This window comes from Amphiprion ocellaris, chromosome 21, assembly GCF_022539595.1.
Source record: "Amphiprion ocellaris isolate individual 3 ecotype Okinawa chromosome 21, ASM2253959v1, whole genome shotgun sequence".
Lineage (NCBI taxonomy): Eukaryota > Metazoa > Chordata > Actinopteri > Pomacentridae > Amphiprion > Amphiprion ocellaris.
Genome location: NC_072786.1, coordinates 17,152,630 through 17,176,618, shown reverse-complemented (window position 1 = coordinate 17,176,618; position 23,989 = coordinate 17,152,630). Strand labels below are relative to the sequence as shown.

The 23,989-nt window shown below is 39.4% G+C and overlaps 1 protein-coding gene across 1 annotated transcript in view; it reads right to left on the bottom strand.

Annotated features, from left to right (window-relative positions):
* The window catches only part of adipor2 (adiponectin receptor 2), a 39,622-nt gene continuing 15,633 nt past the window's right edge, over positions 1–23,989 (bottom strand). The window contains exons 2-9 of the mRNA XM_023278305.3: positions 20,811–20,873; positions 20,419–20,710; positions 9,088–9,255; positions 7,908–8,079; positions 5,407–5,593; positions 4,423–4,610; positions 2,609–2,802; positions 1–2,261 (exon numbers count right to left, since the gene is read on the bottom strand). Of these exons, the coding sequence (XP_023134073.1) occupies positions 2,133–2,261; positions 2,609–2,802; positions 4,423–4,610; positions 5,407–5,593; positions 7,908–8,079; positions 9,088–9,255; positions 20,419–20,505 (1,125 nt within the window). The 5' untranslated portion in view covers positions 20,506–20,710; positions 20,811–20,873 and the 3' untranslated portion in view covers positions 1–2,132. The remainder of the gene's footprint in view (positions 2,262–2,608; positions 2,803–4,422; positions 4,611–5,406; positions 5,594–7,907; positions 8,080–9,087; positions 9,256–20,418; positions 20,711–20,810; positions 20,874–23,989) is intronic.

Below are 23,989 nucleotides of genomic sequence, written 5' to 3'. Positions count from 1 at the left end.
ACAGATTCAAAAAACCTTTTTATTAGAACAATACAGCAGATATAAAGGTCTATTGCAATCAAACACTCCCATCAGAACGGAACGTGTGCTTCAACAGACAATATGCCCCCCCAAGAGAAATAAATTATTATAAACTAGATAAAATAGAAACAGAAAATGAGCCAAAAGAAAAGAAAAATGACAGTGAAAATAAGATCTTTTTCTTCTTCTTCTAAGCAAAGCGAAATGCAAAGAAGACACGCAGGTCAATCGACTCATTGTTTAGCAAACCGCAATTTCAAACAATCATAGAAATACAAGCTGAGAATATAGTATTTATTTATATAAGTGTTTTCATTGTGCAGGTGTAAGATTTTGGTATTGCCAGAAAACAAAAATGCAAAAAGTTCACCTTGTATTAATCTCTCAGGATCTGAGACTTATTCACGAGCCCTTAAAGTAGATGGAACTTTTTCAGAACGTTGTCAGATCGTTTGAGGAAACTTCATGTCGTTTTAATTTTTTTGTGTTTTTGTTTTTGCTGTTTTTATGGTTAAAGAAACTTCCTGCCCTTTCCCCACCTCACCTGATGATCTCTGGCTGAGCAAACACAAATCAATGAAAAAGAAAAAAGTGAACTTAAAGCTTGAAGTATAATGATAACAGCAGTGGATAAATAAAAATACAACTCAATCAAAAAAAAAGAAAAGAAAAATAAACATGTCTTCAGACAGATTAAACTTGTTCTGTATTGAGGTGAATTTTATCCAGAGGAGGAGGAATATGAACTGCATCTGTACTGAAGTAACTGCAGATTTACCAACATGATATAATCGACTCTGGGGCCTTTTTTACTATAAAAAATATCATAGCTATCCTTGATGTGTTTCAATAAATCATTTAAGGGCATGTTATAGAAAAAATAAACTGGCGGAATACAAATTTATCTTTTAGACACATCAGACAATTTACAGCAAAATAAATGAACCGCTACATATCTTAATCTTTTTCATAGTTTTTGATTTTGGTTTTGCACAAATCTGCAAGTCTAATTTAAGAATCGCTGCAGATTGAACACAAAAGTGACTCCAGGACAGTAATTCTGTCGTCTCCTCGCTTGTAATTTGAGGTTTTTACACCAGAAAAGTGACCCTTTGAGTTGCCACTTCCCACCTACACTGGAGACAAAACCAGTGAATTTCAAAGCTTGTTAAAGATTCAGGTGCTGTGCCTTTTGTTTCTGCTCAAATTCCACCTTTTATCGTCACGTTTATGGACTAAATAAAGTTGTCTGAAGCACCAACCGCAGAATATTTCCTCCACAGCAAGAACAAGAGTAGATATAAGCCCTCTCCTCCTCGCCTTTTACTCGATTTATCGTCTAACATATTCATTTATTCTTGCCATCATTTTATAGCATCTTTTTTTAATTTTATTTTTTTATATATATTTAATACAAATCTATAACCCAAAATTTAGAAATCTTATTTACATGGAAAAGTTTTTTTTGTGTGTTTTTCTTTTTAACTTTTAAAAGTGACTATTAACCCCTCACCCACCCTGTTTCCCAGCATCCCCCACCCCCTCGCAAACTTTCACAATCGAGGAAGAAATCCAAGACATTTTCCACTCAGTTCTTTCACGTTTTCACATCTGAATGCTCTAAAAAGTGACTTGGAAAACAGCATCTGACAAAAAAAAGCAACACCCCAAAATGTTTTTTTCTTTTAAAGCCACGATTATGCTTCCTCTTGAAATCAAACCATTAATTCTAGAATAAAATGTAGAATTACTGAAGGGAGGTTTTGTCGCTTCCTCCCGAACAACAGGAGATACTTCTAAGACAGTCTCAAAAACTGCTTTATAAAACTCACAGAGGTGGTTTTATAATCGAAGCAACAGAGCCAGAGAAGGTGGGGATGGACAGACAGACAGACGGAGAGAAAAAAAACCCTCGTCAGTCAGTTTAATAGCGCCCCCTGGGAGGCCGTCCTGTGTATTACAGACACACAGCGGGAAGCCACTTCGGTTTCAGTTTTGGGCGATGGAGATCATGTGTGTGTTTAAGGAGCGAGTGTGATTCTGTGCATATTATTAGAACCAGTGCCTCTCCAAAAACGTGTGTCAGTGGATGAGTGAGTCAGTGTTCTGCGTTAGAGAGTGCCGTCCTCGGCGCAGCCAGCTCCTGCTGTGTACCGAAACTCCTGCAGGTTGGACACACCGTGAAAGTGAACAAAAGCCCCGGCGACCACCAAAATGTGGAACAACTGGTGGGAGTGGAACTACGAAAGAGAAAGAAAGAAAGAAAGGCGGGCAGAGAAAGGGAAGAGTGAGTTACATGTGTGTGTGTGTGATAAAGAAACATAACGAAAGAAAAACAGTTTCATTTAGCAGACGCTTTAATCCAAAGCAACGTACATCTGAGAGCAGATACAACACAAGGTAGGCAGGCAGGGCTGCACTAAGGACCTTGTCTGAAGGTCCTCACTGGACAACTGTGCCCTGACTGGGATTGGAACCACCAATTTCCTGTGCCAAAGTCAGGGCTGCTAATCACTGAGCTATCCAGCTGCTGTAATGTGAACTTAAAATGTGAATAAAAGGCGGAAGAAACAATCCAAACACTCACCCAGATGTCACACTTTCCAGGGAAGAACCTCTCAGGGATGCGAGCGGCGTAGAGACAAGCTCCGGTGATGTAGAGCGTCGCCATGAGCAGCAGCCAGCCCATCTGACCGATGGTGGTCGCTTTGATCAGACCCTCGCTAATGACAAAGTGCAGGGTTGGAACGACACCGCTCAGACCCAGACCCACAAACACACCTGAACAGAGAGAGAGCAGATGAACACATTAGAGAACCAATGCAAGAAGAACATATACATATACTACCGTTCAACAGTTTGGGGTCACTCAGTTTCATTTTTTCCATGAAAACTCACACTTTTATTCATGTGCTAACATAACTGCACAAAGGTTTTCTAATCATCAGTTAGCCGTTCAACACCATTAGCTAACACAATGTAGCATTAGAACACAGGAGTGATGGTTGCTGGAAATGTTCCTCTGTACCCCTATGGAGATATTCCATTAAAAATCAGCTGTTTCCAGCTAGAATAGTCATTTACCACATTAACAATGTCTAGACTGGATTTCTTAATAATTTAATGTCATCTTCATTGAAAAAAATGCTTTTCTTTCAAAAATAAGGACATTTCAAAGTGACAACAAACTTTTAAACCGTAGTGTACATGTTTAGAAAACCAAGATTTAAACAAATTCAACCCTGAAGCACAACACGCTGATAATGATATATTCTCACATTATACAGCTATTGTGGTGATTTTATGAACAAATAGTTGTTTATTTACAAAACTAGCAGATGCCAAGTCACATTAGAATATATTTTGAGCCATGCTTCTGTCCACCCGACCAATTAAAGTCCACTATTGGCTCGTTTTTAGCTCTGTTTTTGTGCTTCACCGACTCCTGAAGCACGTCTGGTTCTTTAACTGCTAAATGGTCTGTTATGTTTAGCAGTTAGCTGCTAACTCTGTCTGCCTCCTGTTTAATGCCAGGCAGTTAGTGTGGTACTGCTGCATCTGGAAACAACGCTGATGAGAGCGATGACACTGAACACAAGCGGCAAATTTGTGGGTCACAAAAACAAATAAGTAATCAAGAAATCAGTGTGACTTTTCTCCATGGATTCACCACTGACTGACCTCTTTCCCCAATATAAAATATTGATGAGAGGAGCTTTAACCCTCTAAACTCCAAGTAGTTTTGGGGGCATTTTTTCCACTCATTGTTCCCTTCAATATAAAATCCTGCACCTCTATGGGAACAACACAACCACTAGAAGAAGAGAGAACTTAAGCATGTCTGTTGTGGTGTATTACACAGTCATAGCACAATAAATCATAAAAAAAACAGTTGATTTTGTTTGATTATTTTACAAAAACAATAAAAAAAATGTATGACATTTTTCCAAATGCGCACAGGTGTGGCCAATACTGATAAAAATAGCATGTAACTCAGGCCAGTTCATCTTAAAAGTCCCTGACTTTCTGTGACACGACTAAATTATAGATGAGTCACTCGTGGCTTCATAGTTGTGCAAAGAAGTGCTGAATTTTTTGTTTGTTGCAGGATCTGATGAGAGCAAATGGTCTACTCTCGGGGATGTTTTAAATGAGACACATGGAATTAATAGATTTTTAGCAAATGTCACAATTTTAAGCTTCGATTTGGTTACCAGCATGTCACAGATGAGCAGGTCAGGGAAAAGTTGAAAATCTGATCATTCTTCACCATTTCTAGCTCTGATAAATGGTGTGATTTGGCTATTTTGTAAAGCATGCCGTCTGACCTGGGTTTTGGGGTTTAGATTGTAGTAGTAAAAGACAAATACTGAAATGTATCATGAAACTATTTCACTCTACCTGCTCTGACTCCTCTGTACTGTGGAGTGGCGAAGAAGTCGCACTGGGAGACGGTGATGGCGGCCAGTCCCAGTGTACACACCACTATCAGGTAGATGAAGCAGGGCTGAGGGGAGCAGTAGAAGGAGTAATACAGCCAGGGCACGAAGGAGCCCATGATCAGGAAGGCGATCCCACTGTAGTCCAACCTGGACACAAAAACAGAGTAGATGATTCCAGATGCAGTTCACAACACAGTTAACCATCTACTGGCTTTAGTACTCCGCCAAGGAACGTGGAGGAGTTATGTGACGATCGCCGCCGTCTGTCTGTCTGTCTGTCTGTCTGTAACATTACTCAAAAACAGACTAACGGACTGGACTGAAATTTTCAGAGAAGGTCAGAAATGACACAAAGACCAAGTGATTAGATTTTGGCAGTGATGTGGCTTATAGTCTGGATCCACGGATTGGTCAAAGATTTCTCTATCATTACAAGATAGAGGCACGGTGTCACTGTAACTATGACAACAAGTGAACACTACGTCAGCTGACTGCTGACGATCACATGATTACGACCCACTACAAATAGACAGCTGTGGACTTATCGGGACTTATCCATCGCAAATAATACAAGGAACAATTGATTAAATTGTGGGGGTGTTTCCGAGTCCCATCAATTCCCACCGCTTGCTACATATTTAGGTCACAAGATTCAGAATCCGTACATAACGTACACATGCATAACACATGCCTGTGCTCAGTGCAGGTCATTTTGTTTGTGGGTACATCTATATTAAATGACCATATTCTATGTTGCCGTGATTTCTGATCATCAATATCTAAAAAAGAAATGCTGCATTTCTGAAATAAAAAAAAAAAACTTTGCATTTCTGACAATGCCATACATGGGGAATAAGAAGCTTTGGCGGAGTACTGCGATCTCGGAGTGCTTGTCTTGTTATTTTAGCTTTGAGGACATTTTCTGCTGCAGAATCTTTCTTACTTGGAGAAGACTCTGGACACGCCCTCCGAGTGGCAGTAGACGGTGTGGAAGAGCCAGGAGAAGGAGAGGCAGAGGATGGCTCCCAGGAAAAACATCCCGATCACCACCTTCTCCTGGACCGGAGCCACGAAAGACATGTTGGGTCTGAACATGTACATCAGACCCAGACAGAGGAAAAACAAACAACCTGGAAACAGTTACAGAGCAAGAGACAGAAGGAAAGACAAGAAGACTGTGAGAAACACTTGAGTGATATTAACAAAGACAAACTGCAAACATGTCTCTACTGGATTACTAAAAACTGCCAGCTTGTTTTCACTTGATGCCATGCTACAGTGTCTCAATACAGAATGTTAAGGTTTCAGGTACAGTAGTAAGATGTATTAATTTTCTTATGTTTAACTTAAACAAGTCAAATACTATTACTATTAGTCTCAATATTTCATAACACTGAGGTGCACTTTCTCTCTCACACCACTAGGTGGGAGCCGTGAGGCAAAAAAGTTGTTTATAATCCAGAAGTAGATTTGGCTTACAAAAGGCACAGAAATAAAAAGATTTTAAAAATGGGGTGGAAACCAAAGTTAGCATAACACAAATCCAACTAATTCCAAGTCGCCAACCCAAAATCAAAAATAATGTTCTGGATTTGCTGGATCTAATTTGCTTACAAAAAGCAGCAGCTCAGCTCTCGACACACTTCTTACATAAAAGGTAATAAGCCAGACAGTGTAGGATTTTTATTACCTAACAAGTCGGGATAAATATGAAGATTAACTCTAGGATAAAAGAAGTGAAGTAATACATGACGGAAATAGACGCAGAGGAACAAAGAACAATATACTCTTGTAACTTTAAATATCCAGGATCTAAAACATAATCTGCTGCTGTAATACAGTGTGTGGTCTTATACATCTGTCATTTCATCACGCCTCCTCACTTCTTGTAGGGACAATATTAAGATCAGTACTTAAGGTGAACCTGAGCTTAGAGATTTAGGATAGAAACAACCAAAAAATGCACAATTTCCAGTTTGGAGAGAGGGAATCTAGATGATAATACAAGGTCTAATAAGTGTCTCTGGTGATGAGTTGGAGCAAAAACTTAAGATCAAAAGAATCTATAAGGTTAAGGAAAAATCAGTTTCGAATTGCATTAGATGTGAAAATCAACTAAAATAAATAGATTATCTGAATGAGGGGCCATTAATGATAAAAGATCTGACAACTCATGAATTCAATCACTGTTAGCTGTAGGAGGTTTATACACAAAAGCACATAAAACAGAGTGACAGCATGAATTAATTCATCAAGTTGCACCTCAAAGGTACATTTATAATAGATGTACACTACCGTTCAAAAGTTTGGGATCGCTTAGGAATGTCCTTATTTTTGAAAGAAAGACATTTTTTTTCAATGAAGATAACATTAAATTAATCAGAAATCGTGTCTCATATAAATACAACTTGAAGTGTTTCAGTTTGTTTAATTCATTTGCGGATCAGAGTTACGGAAATGTTAAGACAATTCTCCTACATCATAACCTAAATAAACCTTTTTAAAACCAATGCACTGTCACAAAGCTGACAACTGAGCTTCTGAGCTTTTGGAGAATCTTGGCTTTCACACAAACGCAGACACGTACTTATAGAAAAGTGAGAAAACATTTATTGAACTCTGCCATAAAGTGATTCCCTGCCTTAGTCTAGGAATCATGCTAAAGCCTCTCAACCTCTGTAACTGTGAGCTTCTTTTCACTAGAAAGTCCTGCATATCTTTGGAAACAGTACAAACACGGCTTCAACTAGAGAGAACTCAGAGATTTCTTTTCTACAGACTGACAGAAATAATCATTAAAAAATGACAAATGAATTTCTTTGATAATTTGCTTGACAAAAATTGAAAAAAAAAAATGTAATAAACAATTTTTTTTTCCAGTGCCCACAGGTGCTACTTAATACTACAAAAACAATGGTGACTATACACTGTAGATATTTAACTAATTAAATTTTTAATTTGATTCTGTTTTTGTCTCCAGTCTGCTCTGTGTAAACACAGCCTGCATTTCAGCCCAATTTAACTAAAAGGCCCAGAATTTTTGTCACACGACTGTTGGTTGCAGCTGAATCACTAATGGCTTTATGGATGTGCTGATGTACTCAGAATTATTTGCTTTTTACAGAAACTGATGAGAGCAAACAGCGTATTTTTGATTCATTTTAAATGACGCATGTTGAAAAGAGTGATTTTGCTGAAGTATCATAATATTAAGCTTAGATTGGGTTTATCTTTATTACGGAAAGGCACGTTGCTGATCAATAGTTTAACAACTATCTAGAGGTTGATAATCTGATAATACTTTATGATTTTACAGTTGCTGGCTGTGATAAATAATGTCATTTTGGTGATTTTTCCAAAGATAACTTGATTTTCAAACCAGTCAGCAGGTTGTGGGGGTTCATTGCGTTACTACAGGTGTTGGTGAGAATGTGTGTTTCTTACCTAGCAGGTGTGTCCAGATGTTTCCCGTCTCTGTGTGAATTCTAAAAATGCTCTTGAAGCAGGCGCGAAATGAAGGCATGGGCGGCCTGTGGCCATGAAGCAGGAAGTCGTTGTCCTTCAGCCAATCCGGGAGCACGTCGTGAGGTATGACGCGCCACCGACCCTCCCACACCTGATTGGTTAATAAAGGACATAAAAACATCTGAAGTTGGGAAGAAAAGCCTGGAGGCTGATGGAAAATGTTAATGTGAAAATCGTTCCTAATCAAATTCAAATGTTCCTCATGAGGTTCAGCAGCTGGTTGTTTACTAGAAGCTCTCAAAACAAGATGTGTGTGTGTGTGTATGTGTGTTTGCGTGTACAGTATGTGATCACGAGTGTGTGTAGTGTAGGTGTCAAATGAACAGCATCGGGGTCAAGTGATGTAAATAAATAAAGTGAAGCCTGATATGGCAAAACACCCCCGACACAGAGAGGAGCAAGAGAAGCCTCTGACAGCTTCTCTCCTGTGATTAATTCCACTAATTTACAACCTGCTGTTTGCAATTTCAGCAGACTCTCAGTGTGCGTCTCCAAGTTCATAAAACTGTGTTGCAGCAGTGTCCTCGCAACAACAGACCAACTCTGAATGTCTGCAGTGCCTACTTGTTTATTTCAAAACAACGTGACATGTTTGACTGAAAAAAGTCCCTACAAGATACATCCCAGAAGTTGTTACGAAATCCAACAAAACCACAATTATGTTTCAAACAGTTGTTGGCAAAGTGAATGTCAGAAGAATGTGTTGGCTCAACTAACTTTATGTTCTTAAACTACACAGTAAAACATATTTTTTCTCTGGCAAACTGGTTGATTTTTGACATGTATTTTGGACATTTTTCAATTCGGCTTATACCCAGACTTACCAAGAGTATCAATAAAGTACAACTTAATAAGAGATAAAAAGTGATGTGCAAAGTTTATTCAGAAAACAATGCTCTATCGTTGCTGTTTTTATGGTTTTATTGGTTCTTTTACTCTGTTGCTTTATTGAGAGCTGTTATAAAACTCCTTGTGTAAAACAAACATAGTTAATGTGGAGTGGAATTAAAGATGCGGTGCTTCTAAACATCTACACAGATGAAGATAAAGGGGAGGATTGAGGGGAAATAGGTAGTTCATGTATTAATGTGTGCACTACCTTGTGTACAAACTCCTCCATCCTCTCCATGGCATGATGGGCTTGAAGCAGCGGAGTCATCCCCATGAAACCTTCATCGCTGCTTCTCTCATCCTCTTCCTGCTCTTTCTCTCCTCCTCCTCCTCTGCTGTCCTCTTCATTTATCCGTCTCTCCTCATCTGGGACACTCTGAAAAGAAACAGACACACTGTTCAGATTTTTGTTTTTTTATGAGCGGCTGTCTATCTCTCTTTTTTTTTTAAACAGTCTGAATTTCTTTCATTGACAGTGGAAGTCAGAAGAGGTGACCTTTAACATGAAGCTGCCATTTCAGACATGTGTGTGACTTTATTGATCCCAGCTTGCATAATTCCTCCTCTCACATGCAAATGAAATCCAGCATGACAAGTGAACTTCCTGTCGGGTTCATTATAGATCCTTTGGCAAAACCTGCTGCTGGCCAGTGGTGTCTGACAACAACACAGATTCATCTTGAGGGTCATAAGACAACACAGACTGTGAAATAAGATTACATGTTGGGAAAATCTGCCCTGGGACGCAACTATGTTCTTCACACGATGACCTCAATACACTACGAATAGATAGAACCTGTTTGTTTATGTGTACTGAATGCTGTAAAATGTAATTACAAGAAAAATGTCTTGAAGCAGTGTCTCCCAACTCTTTTTCACTACAATATGCCCCTTTAAAATACATAAAGAACTACTTGTGACCTCATGTAATAAGCTTAATATGTATTAACCCATAAATGACTTCACCTTCTGAGACTGTACAGCTTAAAACACAGTTTTAAAAGGTAGAAATATACTATATTAGGGCAAGCAGTGGTTATAGAAAAATTGAAAAATAAACACAATCTTTGGTATTTCAACCCCTCAGATTCATCTTAAGAATCCTTTAGAGCAGGGGTGTCAAACTCCTTTTAGTTCAGGAACCACATTCAGCCCAGTTTGATCTCAAGTGGGCCGGACCAGTAAAATCGCACCATAATAGCCTAGAAATAACCACAACTCCACCTTTTTTCTCTTTGGTTTAGTGCAAATAAAGTATGTTCTGAAAATGTTCACATTTAAGGAATTTTTTTTTTTTTTACAAAACATTATGAACAACCTGAAATTTCTTCAGAAAAGTAAGTGCAATTTCAGCAATATAATGTCTCAGTTTATCATTTACACATTACAGCTTACAGATCACAGAGCATCTATAAAGGCACAAAACATGTAGTCACAGGTGTCTGGAACTGAATGATATAGTATTTTACTTTATGATCAAAATGACAAGTCAGACAAAAAAACAACAAAACCAAGACAAAATGTTACAAAAATGACACAAAATGACAAAAACAAGAAACAAAGTGACAAAAAAATGGACAAAACACAAGCGAGACAAAAATGACAAAAGCGAGAAACGAAACGACAAAAAAATAGACAAATGATGCAAGCGGGACAAAAGGGAAACATAAGAGAACAAAAATGAGGAAAAAAACAACAAAAACATGAGACAAGCAACAAAAGTCAGACAAAAGAAGACAAAAAACAAGACAAAAAATTACAAAAATTAGACACAAAACTACAAAAGAAGAATGAGTAAGATAGTATTGTACTTTATAACAACTTGTCACGGTCTAGAAATTATTTAAAATTTATGGTTTTACAAATTCACAATTTGCAGCCAATGTCTTTTCTGTAATTTTTACACTTTACAAAGTCGTCCCAGGGGCCGAATTGGACCTTCTGGCGGGCCGGATTTGGCCCGCAGGCCGCATGTTCGACACCCCTGCTTTAGAGGGTCCAAGGATGCTGTAATTGTACAGTAGCAGAAAAGCCTATGTTAAAAGTTTAGGAGCTGGAGTGACTAAGAAGTGAATTATGACACTCACTGCTTGTAATTTGTGCTTTGTTGTCCAACTGTATGCAACCAAAATCAGATTATTAGCATTGTAACAAGCAAAAATGAAAACACAGTGTATTTTAAGAAAACAGAGTTCATTTTTATTGAACATATGTCGACAATGTCTGTTCGAAGCTTCCATTTATAAATGGAAGCTTCGAACAGACAGTGTGAATTCAATCTAACACAATAGCTGTCACAGCTGGGGAGCCGGAGACAGAATTAATACGGCTAGTGCTTTGTGATAAATACACAGTCATTCATCATAACTGACGCACAAACAAACAGACACACACAGACCCACGCAGAGTTAAACGCACACACATGCACTAAACCGGACATGCAGTGTGTGTGTGGATTCAGGTGGAAAAAATTGATAAGGCTTCGTATGCAATAAAACATGCAGCCAATTTTTTTCCTTATTCCTTTAATGCCAAAACAGACAAACTCCTCCACACACACATACACACACATACTACATTCCTCTGAAATGATTAGAAAAGATGTGCCTTCTGTTCGTTTTTATTATTACAGAGGAGGAGAGGGAGGTGAAGAACAAAAGGGAGACCAGAGTGAGGAAATTAGAAAAAAAGCAGTGAGACAGACACAGACAGGAGAACAAGAGAAGTGCAGAAAGAGAGAGAAAGAGAAGTCCTGTTATATATATATATATAATGCATGACTAACTCATTTTTAAAGACCCACTAGGCAAAATACACTGCAACAGCATGGTCCCTGCTTGTGTGAGTGCGAGTGTTGACTATGACGTGTCGCCTGTAGACATTCACTTTCAGGTTCCTGAAGTCTCAGTTTGTTTGTCTTGCTGTCTATCTGTCTGCACCATGTGTGTGTGTGGGGTTGTGCTCAACTGCGCATGAGGACAAATCTCAGTCTGCTGCAATGTGTAGAAGCAACACAAAGAGGTCCCATCGCACCTGAAGCAACTGTAAAAACACAGCCTAATAAATCCACTGTGTTTCAAAGCTGAGATAAAGGTGGCACCTGACATCGATTCCGTGTGTGTTGGGGGGAGCATCGGTGATTGAGTACACTATGTGGCTGGAGGGTATCTGGGTGAATGCCAAACAGTCACGTGTGCTCTGCGGTTTTGAGTGTGTGTCAGTAATAACCTCTCGTGTGTGTCCATGCATGTGTGTAATGTAAGTGTAGGCTGAAATCCAGATGCTACCAGTCTCTCCGTGGCTTGTGAGGTTATTCTTACAGAGTGTGAATAACTGTGTGTGTGTGTGTGTGTGTGTGTGTGTGTGTGTGTGTGTGTTTGTGTGAGTGTGCGCAGGGGGAATGCGTCCTCTAACAGATTCAAGATGCCATAACTAAATCTGTGCCTGCAGAGAAGCTGGTATATATACACACACATATGTATTCTCACCTGCACAGATGATACTGGGCCAAATGAAGCACGGTGACGCACTCGGCTGCACACCATACACAGGACATACACACCGCTATTTCACACAATATGTACAGAACAACAGGAGGGCATCTGCTGCACTGTAACAGTACAAATACAGCCACTGTACTGACTACTATTAGCCACACATGTACTGTATATTCAGAAATTACCCTCGTAATGTAACTAGGTGGCAGCTTTAAACAGAGAAGATGTTGTAAAAACAATATGGAACCTCGTGGCTGAGGCTGATTCATTTTCTACGATTTTACTACGACTTCACAAAACAATCATTATTTAGGATACAGACCTGAAGCTGTAACCTAATCAATTTGACAGAAAATGAACAGAATATAGGTTTGATAATAAATTAATTGTTACAGTACTATCCCCTTGTTTCCGTTTCACACTTCCTGGATATTACATTGCTATAGTACAATTGGATTTTTGAATCCATTTGAATTACTTCTCTTTGGGATTTAGCAACTGCTATGAAAAATTTTCAGCAGTTTCTTACATATTTAAAATGCCAAAATATTGATCAACAATTGGAAAGTAATGTGTATCTTAATCGGTGATGAAAAGTGTAAGAGAAAAATACACTTCAGATGTTCAAATGCTCAGAAACTGAAAATAAGAAGGTTAAGTGTCAAAGATGAGCCAACAGACATTCTGTTTATGTCTAGAGCTAAATAAACCTTCTTAAAAACAGCAGAGATGGTAAAAAAAAAAAGCACTGCCACAAAGCTGATAGCTTGTGAAAAGATGACATTTTGAAGAGTTTCAGTTTTTACACAACAGTGGACGCATACGTACAGAAAACTGGGAAACACTTTCAATTCTGTCACAGAGTGATGTCCTGCCTCTTTCTGGAGAACCATCCGTAACCCTCTGAACTCCAAGTAGTTTTGAAGTGTTTTCTGCTCCTATCAGATTCTGCTCACTGTGGGCTCATTTTTCACTGCAGTATAAAGTCCTGCACCTCTAAGGAAACAGCTCAACTCTGATTACAAGTATCGAAAACTCAAATTTGTCTTCTATGTAGTATGGGACAGCTACAATGCCATAAATCATAAAAAAGCAAAACTCAGCTTAAATTGGAATGAACATGTACAATATTTTTCCAAGTGTCAATAGGTGCTACCAATACCAGAAGAAAAATGTGATTTCATTTAATATAGGTAAAAGAATCTGTTTCCATATTTCTCTCCTACCTGTTCTGTATAAAAACCGCCTGCAGTTTAGGTGAGAGGATTTTAAAAGTCCCTGAATTTTTGTCATGTGACTGTTTCAAAATCTAAAATGTAAACACAATAGCACGTCTGCTGGGATTCAGAGGGTTTTTATGTGCATTGTGTGTCTTTTCATGAGCATCTGATCATCTTTATACCAAATATAAGGTGGTGAAAAGAGCTGATTGTAAAGTGGAAGCTATAGCTGTCTACATATGAAATGAAAGAATGGAAATGACCAGATGTCAGCTTGAAACCAGAAAAAGAAATCACGTTTCCCCTGCAGGACATCAATCCAGACTGTGAAAGCCGCAGAGCTGAGGTTTAGCAGCAGGTGATGCAGGAGGTTTGGCTGCAGACTGCTCAGCTGAAGTTGCTGTAATCAGATCCTACAACTCAGAGAGGCTATTCAGAAGAGGGGGGAGTGAAGAGAAATAATGTTCTTGGAAATCTGGGGTATCCCTCACTCATGTGCACTCACGCAGACACAGCTTTGATATTGCAGTATGTTAGAAACACGTGACTCAAACTCAGCGGCCCAGTCTCCCCAACAAGTCATTATGGCAGAGGTGTGGAGTCAAATTTCACTCAGTATGGAAGCGTGTGTGCATGCGGTCAAAGATATGATCCCATCCCTCTGGGAAGTGTCCATCCTCAGCTCAGAGTTCACAGTATAACAGCTCATCATGTATGACGGAAACAGTCTGGAGGTCAGTGCGACCAGGCAGTCGTTGGTCTGACACAGTCACATGTGTCGGCTGCCAACCACCTCAGTTGTCGTCATACTTCAGCAGTGAACTGTTCCCATTTTTCTTGGAACCAGTTTCCTCGGAAACACCAGAGAGACTCTCTTCAAACAGAATTTACCATAAAAAAACAAAAATTTGATCAAGTCGCTAAAAGGGCAACTCGACTATTATACAAGCAAACACTCGGGATTTGGGGGAGTTTGAAGGAACACTACATGAGTACACTGCTTTACTGTATGTGTGTACAGGTTTGTGTACATGAAAGCATGTGTGCGTCCGATAAAGTGTAAATAGACTTATCAGTGCGCTGCAGGCACACGCTGAATTTAGACAATACAGTTGATACAGTTGTTAATTCTGTTATTTTAATACTTTAATGTTTTATTTTTCACTAATGTGAAGGTAGATAAAGAGCAAAAAGGTTAATATAGACAACGTGATACCTGAAAAGTCTCAGTCTATCACTTTAACATAAAATGACAGAACCCTGGTATAGAGACGATCAAATATGAGCATGTGTCCACGTTTCCTAGCTTTGGCTCAAAGCCTGGAAAAAAGAGCAAGATGGGCTATACTAGGATTATATAATAAATGTTTTGTCAGTTATTTATTTTGTTGCTGACATGAAAGTCTGATTGTGTAAATTATTCAGACTGATTCTCTTTACTTTCAAGCCTATGTGCTCTTATCTAGATGTGTTCACAGATTCCATAACAAATGTACAGTGCAGGACAAAGTCCACAGTAACGATGACAGACACTTCCAACGCTTCTCGCATGAGCTAAGAAGCCAGTCCGGGATGATATACAGACACAAGATCAAGAGGAAATCCCTTGAGACACTGATCTGCTTCAGATTAAATGAGGTAGTTTTTCTTAAAAGTCCTTAAAGACCAATCTTCTCCTTCTCTGTCTCACGCACATAGACAAAAAAAACCATACACCCAGCTCCCCTCAGACTCATTATGTATTCTGTATGTAGATCTGGCTAATGACTTTCACTGGACTAATGACTAGTCACATCACACCTGAGACACGTGTGGAAACCGAGTATGTTATGACGGATCCTCTGCTCCAATTAGCTGTTCGGCGCTCTACATTAAGCTTGATGAAGATAAGTGTGACAGGGGAGCAAAGGAGGTGATGCTTTTTAGGAAAAATCTCCGTCTTCCAGTGGAACTTTGGACTCAATGTAAACACAGTCACATGCTGACTGTATAGCTGAGGGTGGGACCCAGGAAACAGCTGCCAACCAACAGGAACACAGCTGAAACTCACTGAGACCAATGACAGAGCAGAGTCAGAATGTGCAACAAACGAAGCAGAGGAGTGTTCACCCTTGTACACCATAACCCCTGCACACCACGGAGAGATTCAGCATGTGACTCACACATGTGCAATGCTCCTTTGGGACAATAACAATTTAGAAAAGATGCCAAGACCCTTAAAAACACACGGTATGTTCCGAAGACACATTCATGCCGAGCCAAAAACACACACACTGTGCTCTGGCCACCACGAGACAAACTGTTCTCTCTGTTCGTGTCCGTGACTATGATGAAGACATAAAAAAATCAGAACTAGTACGGCAACTACACTACCGTTCAAAAGTTTGTGGTCACTCAGGCAATTTCATGTTTTCCATGAAAACTCACACTTTTATTCATGTGCATAATTGCACAATGGTTTTCTAATCATCAATTAGCCTTTTAACACCATTAGCTAACACAATGTAGCATTGGAACACAGGAGTGATGGTTGCTGGAAATGTTCCTCTGTACCCCTATGTAGATATTCCATTAAAAATCAGCCGTTTCCAGCTAGAATAGTCATTTACCACATTAACAATGTCTAGACTGTATTTCTGATTAATTTAATGTTTTCTTCATTGAAAAAAACTGCTTTTCTTTCAAGAATAAGGACATTTCTAAGTGATCCCAAACTTTTGAACGGTAGTGTAAGAGCCAAAGTTATCACACTGTATACAGAGCGCTTAAATCAAAGGTCTTTAATCTCTCAAGCGACTTCAAAGTAGGTTTTTGTGTTGTCTTGCCTCATTGGATAAAAAATGGACATCAAACTGGGCTCATGTATCACCTACAGTGCTGTGAGATTTTAAAAATCAATGGAGCATGTGAGAGGCACCCGGACGTCAGCATTACCAGTACTGATTTGTCCGTGGGTTTAATACATAATAACTAAGGAGAATGCTGGAACAACTCCATGATTGTGATTGCGGACGGCAGGTACAATAAAAGGAAGTAAAACTTGATGTCACATTAACCGGAGATGCATGAAAAGCAATAAAAGCCAGCACAAAGAGAGGATGTGCAAAGGACTCTGAGGTCCAAGATCTTAGTGGTATTTGTTCACTGCTGGAGTTTCTGTTGGAATTTCCCTTTTATATTGTTGTCAATATTTGTGTGTGGGCGCATGTTTGCAATAAAAATCCTCAGTTTGCATTTTTGGCTGATGCTCTCTTCTTCTCGCTCATTCTGTGTACACACCACACGTTGAGTTTGTTTCAGGATTTGTTGTTGTTTTTCTCCGATAAAAAGCTTTTTAACCATATGAAACCAAAAAACCTGGCAGCTAAACATTGGAATTTCATCAGAATCACTGTACATCTCATTTAAAAATCTGCAGAAAATAACCCATTTGCTGAAACACAAACTCTGTAAAAAAAAAAAAATAAAAAAAAAACAACAAAAAAAAAACTTTGCACTCCACAGCATAATGACAAAGCGTGATGTATGCTTTCCCTGCATTATTAGTAGGACATGCTGGCACTTTTTGTACAAAATGATTCTAGGTTGTTTAAATTTGGGGAAAATAAATAATCAAAGAAATTCAACTTTTTCTTTTTTTCTGTGATTTATAACTTATATTTATTATAACTGTGTCATACTGCATAGAAGAAATTTTGAAGTTCTCTGTGCTTCTAGCCATGGTTGTGCTGTTTCCTTAGACTTGAAGGATTTCATGTTGCAGTGAAGAATAAGCCCAGAGTGAAGAAAAACGTCACAGGAGCAAAAAAACATCTAGAAGCTATTTGTGTTTCAGAGAGTTAAAGAACAGGATAATGATATTAGGGATGTGTACAATTAATCAACTAAACTAAACATTACTACCTTTGCTAGTTAGCACAAGAAATACTAGTTGGTTAAACTAATTATTGATATTTTATTAATGTACAAAAACTGTTAACTATTGTGTGTCAATCAAAAGTGGGGCAGATGACATTTCGTCAAAGTAGCGTGGTTTGGCAGCATTTTGATGTAGGAAATTAAAATAAAAATGTGCCGGAAATATCTGGCATATAACCAACCAGAGCATTGTGTAACCACATTGAGCACAGACATGTAGACTTTAACCACAAGGAAAGAAGGCTGCTGGTGCTTGCAACGCAAACACTAGCCACACTCAAGACAACCAATACGACATTTTTTACTCACAGTCGGTCTGAAAGAGAACACAGCTCACCGTGGCAATGACTGTGGAAGATATAAACAATGTAGGGGCACAAAACGATCACATCCACCTTTGAGCACAACCAGCATTTTCGTACTTTTAGACTTGTAAACAAGTCTAAAATTACATTTCCATTTAATCAACAGGGAAATTAGTCCCTAGGAACACCGCTAAATGTTATCAGATTTTACTGGGTTCTTTGGCTATATTTAGTTCTCAGTGGGATCTTTACTACTCTCCACTAATAATCTAATTTTCATTAGTTGCAATTGAACCTCACTGACCTAACAGCTCATTCCACACAAAATTCTTCAAGTCTTAATTACCTGAATTGAATTAAATAACCTATAAAAGACACTTAATTGAATTTTAATAGTGTTGGAACTTCAGCACTTAAAACGAATACAAACTGAAAAATGCAGAGTTTTAGTGTTAGTTTGACAGGCGCCATCCTGGCGAATTTTTACTGTAACATCAAATACTTGATACAAAGGTAAAAGGGTGAGGCTTTTGGCAGGTAAAACGCTATTGTTCCAAAATTCTTCTCTGCAAATTGCAGGGTGGGATCAGGAAAGTACTCAAATACCAGAATACCACAGGGAGAAGTTCAAAAAGGTCTAAACCGGAAAAAATCAATGAGGAGAAACCAACCCTGTAAAATAAAATAAAATGTATACATAAATAATGTAGCCCAAACTGCCAAACAAAGAGACTGGCTGGTATCTGATTCAGTCTGATGGCAAACAGGAAGTGTGATACCAACCCCAAAGCTATACCAGACACTCACAAACACATTTAAAGACACACACACTCCAACACCTACGTAAAATGCTGAAAAATTCAAAGAGTGGCCTGTGGGGTGTTAAGACAGCCTGCCCTTGCTGACTAGGGCAAGGGGCCCCTAACACCTCCTAAGGTATCCGTGTTGTGTTACAGCAGGTAAAAAGGCTGAACACAAACACACACGAGTTGACACAATGCACACACACACAAACACTATTGTGTTTCAGCTCTCTGCTGATTGCCTTTCACACTGAACAAAAGAACAGCAGCTTTGACTGCATGCACACACACACGCCGACTAAAACGGAACACAAGTGATGCCTCTGAGGGAGAGCGTCTGGCACATTTGTTTGATCAGTTCAATAGGTTGCCTTCATGGCATGCTTTTCACACACATTTTTGGTAATGTGTTTGCTTTCCTTCCGGGAAGACGTCCGTATATAGTCATAACATGCCTATTTTTAGAGTTGTGAATCTTGCACACATTCAATAGCCACATCACTTTAGATTTAGAGTGGAACTAAAAGTGAAGACGCAGAGCCGAGCCCATCGTGATGCACTGCTAATTGCTACAGCACAAGATGACTCATCATCGAGTTTGAAAAGCCTTGAAGGTGGAGAGGGTGTCGATAATAAAAGGAGGCGGTGGTGGGTGAAAACCTTGGGAAACAGGCTCATGCTCAAACCATGCAGAATCCTAGTTCCAAGAAACTACTGGTGAAACCTGATCACATAAAGCTCAATTCTCCTTCAGCAACTGTGTATTTCTGAGGGGCCTCCAAAAAAGGCACTAAATAAGCAACTGTTCTGGTGTTACGGTGATCAGTTATAGCAGCAGAAAGCATTTAAAGTTTGTCTAATTTCTATCAACAAACTGTTCGTAACCTTGTCCTGTGCTCTTTTTTTAATGAATATACTTTTATGTAGTCAAGCTCACAAGTTTTCATGCCTGTTTTCGGGGCAGACTTGAGTATATTGTGTGTGTTTTGCATTTTAGTGCAGTTCACTGGAAGTGTGAAAATGTGCTACTTTGACTCTTAAATCTTTCACTATTTTATGTATTGAACTGTATTTTTTCATGTTTGAAAGTTAAATGCTTTAAGGATAATCCCCCAAAATTACAATTAACTGATCACATAGTACTTTTAAAGGCCTTAATCAAAAATTAAATCTGCTCTTATATTTAAAATGCCAACTCTAAAAGAGAAGCAAAGTTATCTTGAAATCTTCAGCAAGAATGACATTTAATATACTCGATTTTTGATCTGTGTAAACATATTAGATCTTCAAAGGTTCGATAAGCAAGCCGCAGCATCACACTGTAGGCAAGTGATTAACCCGCAATAGTAAATACTGCTTTAATCAATGTGTGTGTTTATGTGGTGTGTGACTCACATCTACTCTGTGTTTATCTACATGATAAACCCCAGTGTGGGTGCATGTGTTTATCACAGGTTGCTTTTTGAATACACTGATGCAAAAATGTGAACGAAAACTAAAACTAAATCACATTCAGGTCTTTCACTACAACTGCTAAAAATGTGTTTATTCAGATTGTCATTTGAGAGAAAAACTCTAGTGTATAGTTTAAGTTCTGTGTTTTTGTTTTAACCCGACAGACTGGTCAGCATCAGTTACAGAATATTATACCTCCCTGTTAACAACACCTATTAAATTATAAATGTGAGGGTGTGTGCTTTGGTGAGACACTTTTCCTGTGTGACCGGTCAACCCACACCACGCCATGTGGCCCTGAACCAACCAGACAACAGCATGTGAGTGTGTCGGATACTCACCCCATTGTGTGAGGGGCACTCTGTGGTGCTGAGGTGACTGGTTGAAGAACCTGAGGTGGGCGTGTCTTCTTTCTCCCGCGGACTCATGGGATCTGTAGGCGTGCGCTCTGTGGCGTTTTCTATGAGATTTGAAGTTCTATGTCGCAGCACGAAGGCCGGGCCCTCGGCCGCACTCGTCTCTCCTCCGTCCAGCTTGACACGCTGGACTGGCCTCCACCAGAAACTGAAATGAACTCAGCTGGGACCGGACTAGAGGCTCGCGGATGCGTACAAAATCTGGCTGTGACCAAACCTGACGGGACCAAACAAATGTGGGTGAATATTGAAGCAGATGATAACTGGAGCTGATGCGAGCAGAAAATGATGATGAAAATGTTTCACTGTAGACCAACCTGGACTCCGCAGAGAAGTCTTTAAACCGGACTGACACCTGGACTTATTGGAACGAAGCGAGACTGCAATCAAGAAAGAGACAGAGAAGGAGAAAAGAGAAGAGAATGCAGGGAAAGAAAAACAAAATTAGCCTCATCTGTTTATCCTCAAATTTAAAAATATTTCTGATCAAAACAAAACAAAGAACCAAGACATTACTTCATATCTTTCCATATCATACATCTCAAAAGCAGTTTGCGAATCAATAAAAAAGGCTAGCCTGTAATAAACCCAGTAAATGCTATATATAAATGTCATGTTCTGTAACAAATACATAAATGCAATAGAACTCTGGATAACCTTATAGGCAGCAGCCAATGCATTAGGAAGGCCTCATATTCTGTTTGGACCTGCCTGTCCAGACTCAAAATATAATTAGTGGAGGCACAGCCTTGAAATTAAAGGTCAGAAGTTTCAGTCCTCCTAAGACACAAAGTGTCCTGCAGAAAAATCACAGACGCTCGTTCATTGGAAGCTGTTCTGCCCTAGAGATAAAGATACAGCAAATGCTTTGTCTCTGCCACTTCAAAAAGTTACCCATGGTATCAAGGCCTTAAAATACTGCATCTACAAGTACTCGCAAGCAATTACGAGCTGCCAACTTGCTGTCATGGTGAGCTGCTTAGCGGCGAGAGGTGTCAAGGACAGGAACAAGAGATTCACACACAGGAAGTAGATGCGCTCCCTGTTGTGAACTTACAGTCTATTTTTCTTTATATTTCTCTCACCGCATCACTGTTTCTCTATACAGTTAGTCCTCTGATTTACAGGGTCATGTATTACTATATTTGCAATCCCATTTCTACAAAATACAATAAAGTAAAGTAAAAATCTAAAAATTTCTGCTCGGTATGTCGAAGTGACTTGATTTCGCTGTACCTCACAAATTTCACTCCAACGTAAAGTCTAGTTCAGCATTGTTCTATGAAACACTACACTACTATTTAGTATAATATTTTTTTAAATTCTGAGAAATTCACATGATGGGAACAGCAGTAAAGCTGTGTATGCATTTTTACCAAACATGTATGGACTTTAATCACTACAAACTCTTGCAAACAGTTAAAGGAGATCTTGGTTTGGAAGATTTACTTTCGTAACCAAGTGAAACATTTCGCCTGCATAGGGGACAACGAGTTCATATCTGCATGTCTTCACAGCGGTATCTTCTCTCCAAAGCTTTAATATTCTGCAAAAGATGAGAAATGCAGCTGTTTTCTGTTTTCTCTCTGTGTCACCCTCACTGCGCTCCAGAGGGGAATAGTCAATGTGAACATGTCCCCGAGCACTGAACCACTTCATTTAAACTACCTCCCTCTGCTACCACACATACGTTAGGGTATTCTAGCCTCAAAAAACAAAGGTACATACGCACACAGACACAAACTCATGAGAATTACTTGCAAACATACACAGTCCTCTGCAGACATCCTTTGCATACGAGTATAGGAAAAAGTACAATACTCATTCTGGTGGTGGTGAAGCAACATTGTCATGTTAAAAGAAAAAGGGTAGAGAAACAACATGCAAGAAAAAAAGAGGAAATGACAGAGAAAATCATTACAGCCACACGAGAAAGGGAGTTTCATAACCCATGATATTGACCACAAGACAGTGACACTATTCTATGCTGAAAAGATGATGAAGAAGACTATTTGAGCTGACTGGCCGGTGGGCGAGTTCCCAAATCGAAATCAAACGCTTCTCCCCCCAGAAATTGTCCAATCAATCTCTCTCCTTTCTCCTTCTCCCCGATCGACTATTTGAGAAAATTTTACACACACTATTTCTTGTGAAGCCGCACCCTCATTTTCTGTCATGATGAAGAGTTAGATTTCACTCAGGCTCCTTATTAGCTAAAGAATAAGGGGAATAAACTACTTTTTATGGGCATTTTTGCAGCTGAAGTGAGTTCCCAGGATAATAGTCTTGTAGCCTGATTGCCACACAAGAACAAACAGTTCTCCTGACAATATAAAAAGCTGAGAAGTTTTGTGATGTGTGGTTCTGCCACTATGACAGTGGTGAGCGGGAACCTCAGTACTAAATTCCCCTGTATGAGGCGTGAAACACACTATATATCTCAGTAAAGTTGAGGGGAACTACGGACTAAGGTGAAAATTCTTCATCACTACAAGCTGCATCTTTTATACTTTCCCATCGATTTCACGTCTTTTGAAACACTGTTATTATAGAGTTCGGCCTGTCACAATCATTACATATTTGCCTGATTGTTTCTATTTGAGCTGACCGCAATTATTTAGCGTTATTGTTAGAATTGTTTACATTCACCTGTATATCAATAAAATGATCAGAAAAAGACAATTAAATCATTAATCACAATTACCTGTATGACAACTAATCATCAACTAACGTTTCGGGATCGTGACAGCCCTAAATACACTATATTGCTAAAAGTATTCACTCACCCATCCAAATAATCAGAATCAGGTGTTCCAATCACTTCCATGGCCACAGGTGTATAAAATCAAGCACCTAGGCATGCAGACTGCTTTTACAAACATTTGTAAAAGAATGGGTCGCTCTCAGGAGCTCAGTGAATTCCAGCGTGGAACTGTGATAGGATGCCACCTGTGCAACAAATCCTGTTGTGACATTTCCTCTCTCCTAAATATTCCACAGTCAACTGTCAGCTGTATTATAAGAAAGTGGAAGTGTTTGGGAATGACAGCAACTCAGTCATGAAGTGGTAGGCCACGTAAACTGACAGAGCGGGGTCAGCAGATGCTGAGGAGCATAGTGCCAAGAGGTCTCCAACTTTCTGCAGAGTCAATCGCTACAGACCTTCAAACTTCATGTGGCCTTCAGATTAGCTCAAGAACAGTGCTTCAGCAGAGAGCTTCATGGAATGGGTTTCCATGGCCGAGCAGCTGCATCCAAGCCATACATCACCAAGTGCAATGCAAAGCGTTGGATGCAGTGGTGTAAAGCACGCCGCCACCGGACTCTAGAGCAGTGGAGACGCGTTCTCTGGAGTGACGAATCGCGCTTCTCCATCAGGCAATCTGATGGATGAGTCTGGGTTTGGCAGTTGCCAGGAGAACAATACTTGTCAGACTGCATTGTGCCAAGTGTAAAGTTTGGTGGAGGGGGGATTATGGTGTGGGGTTGTTTTTCA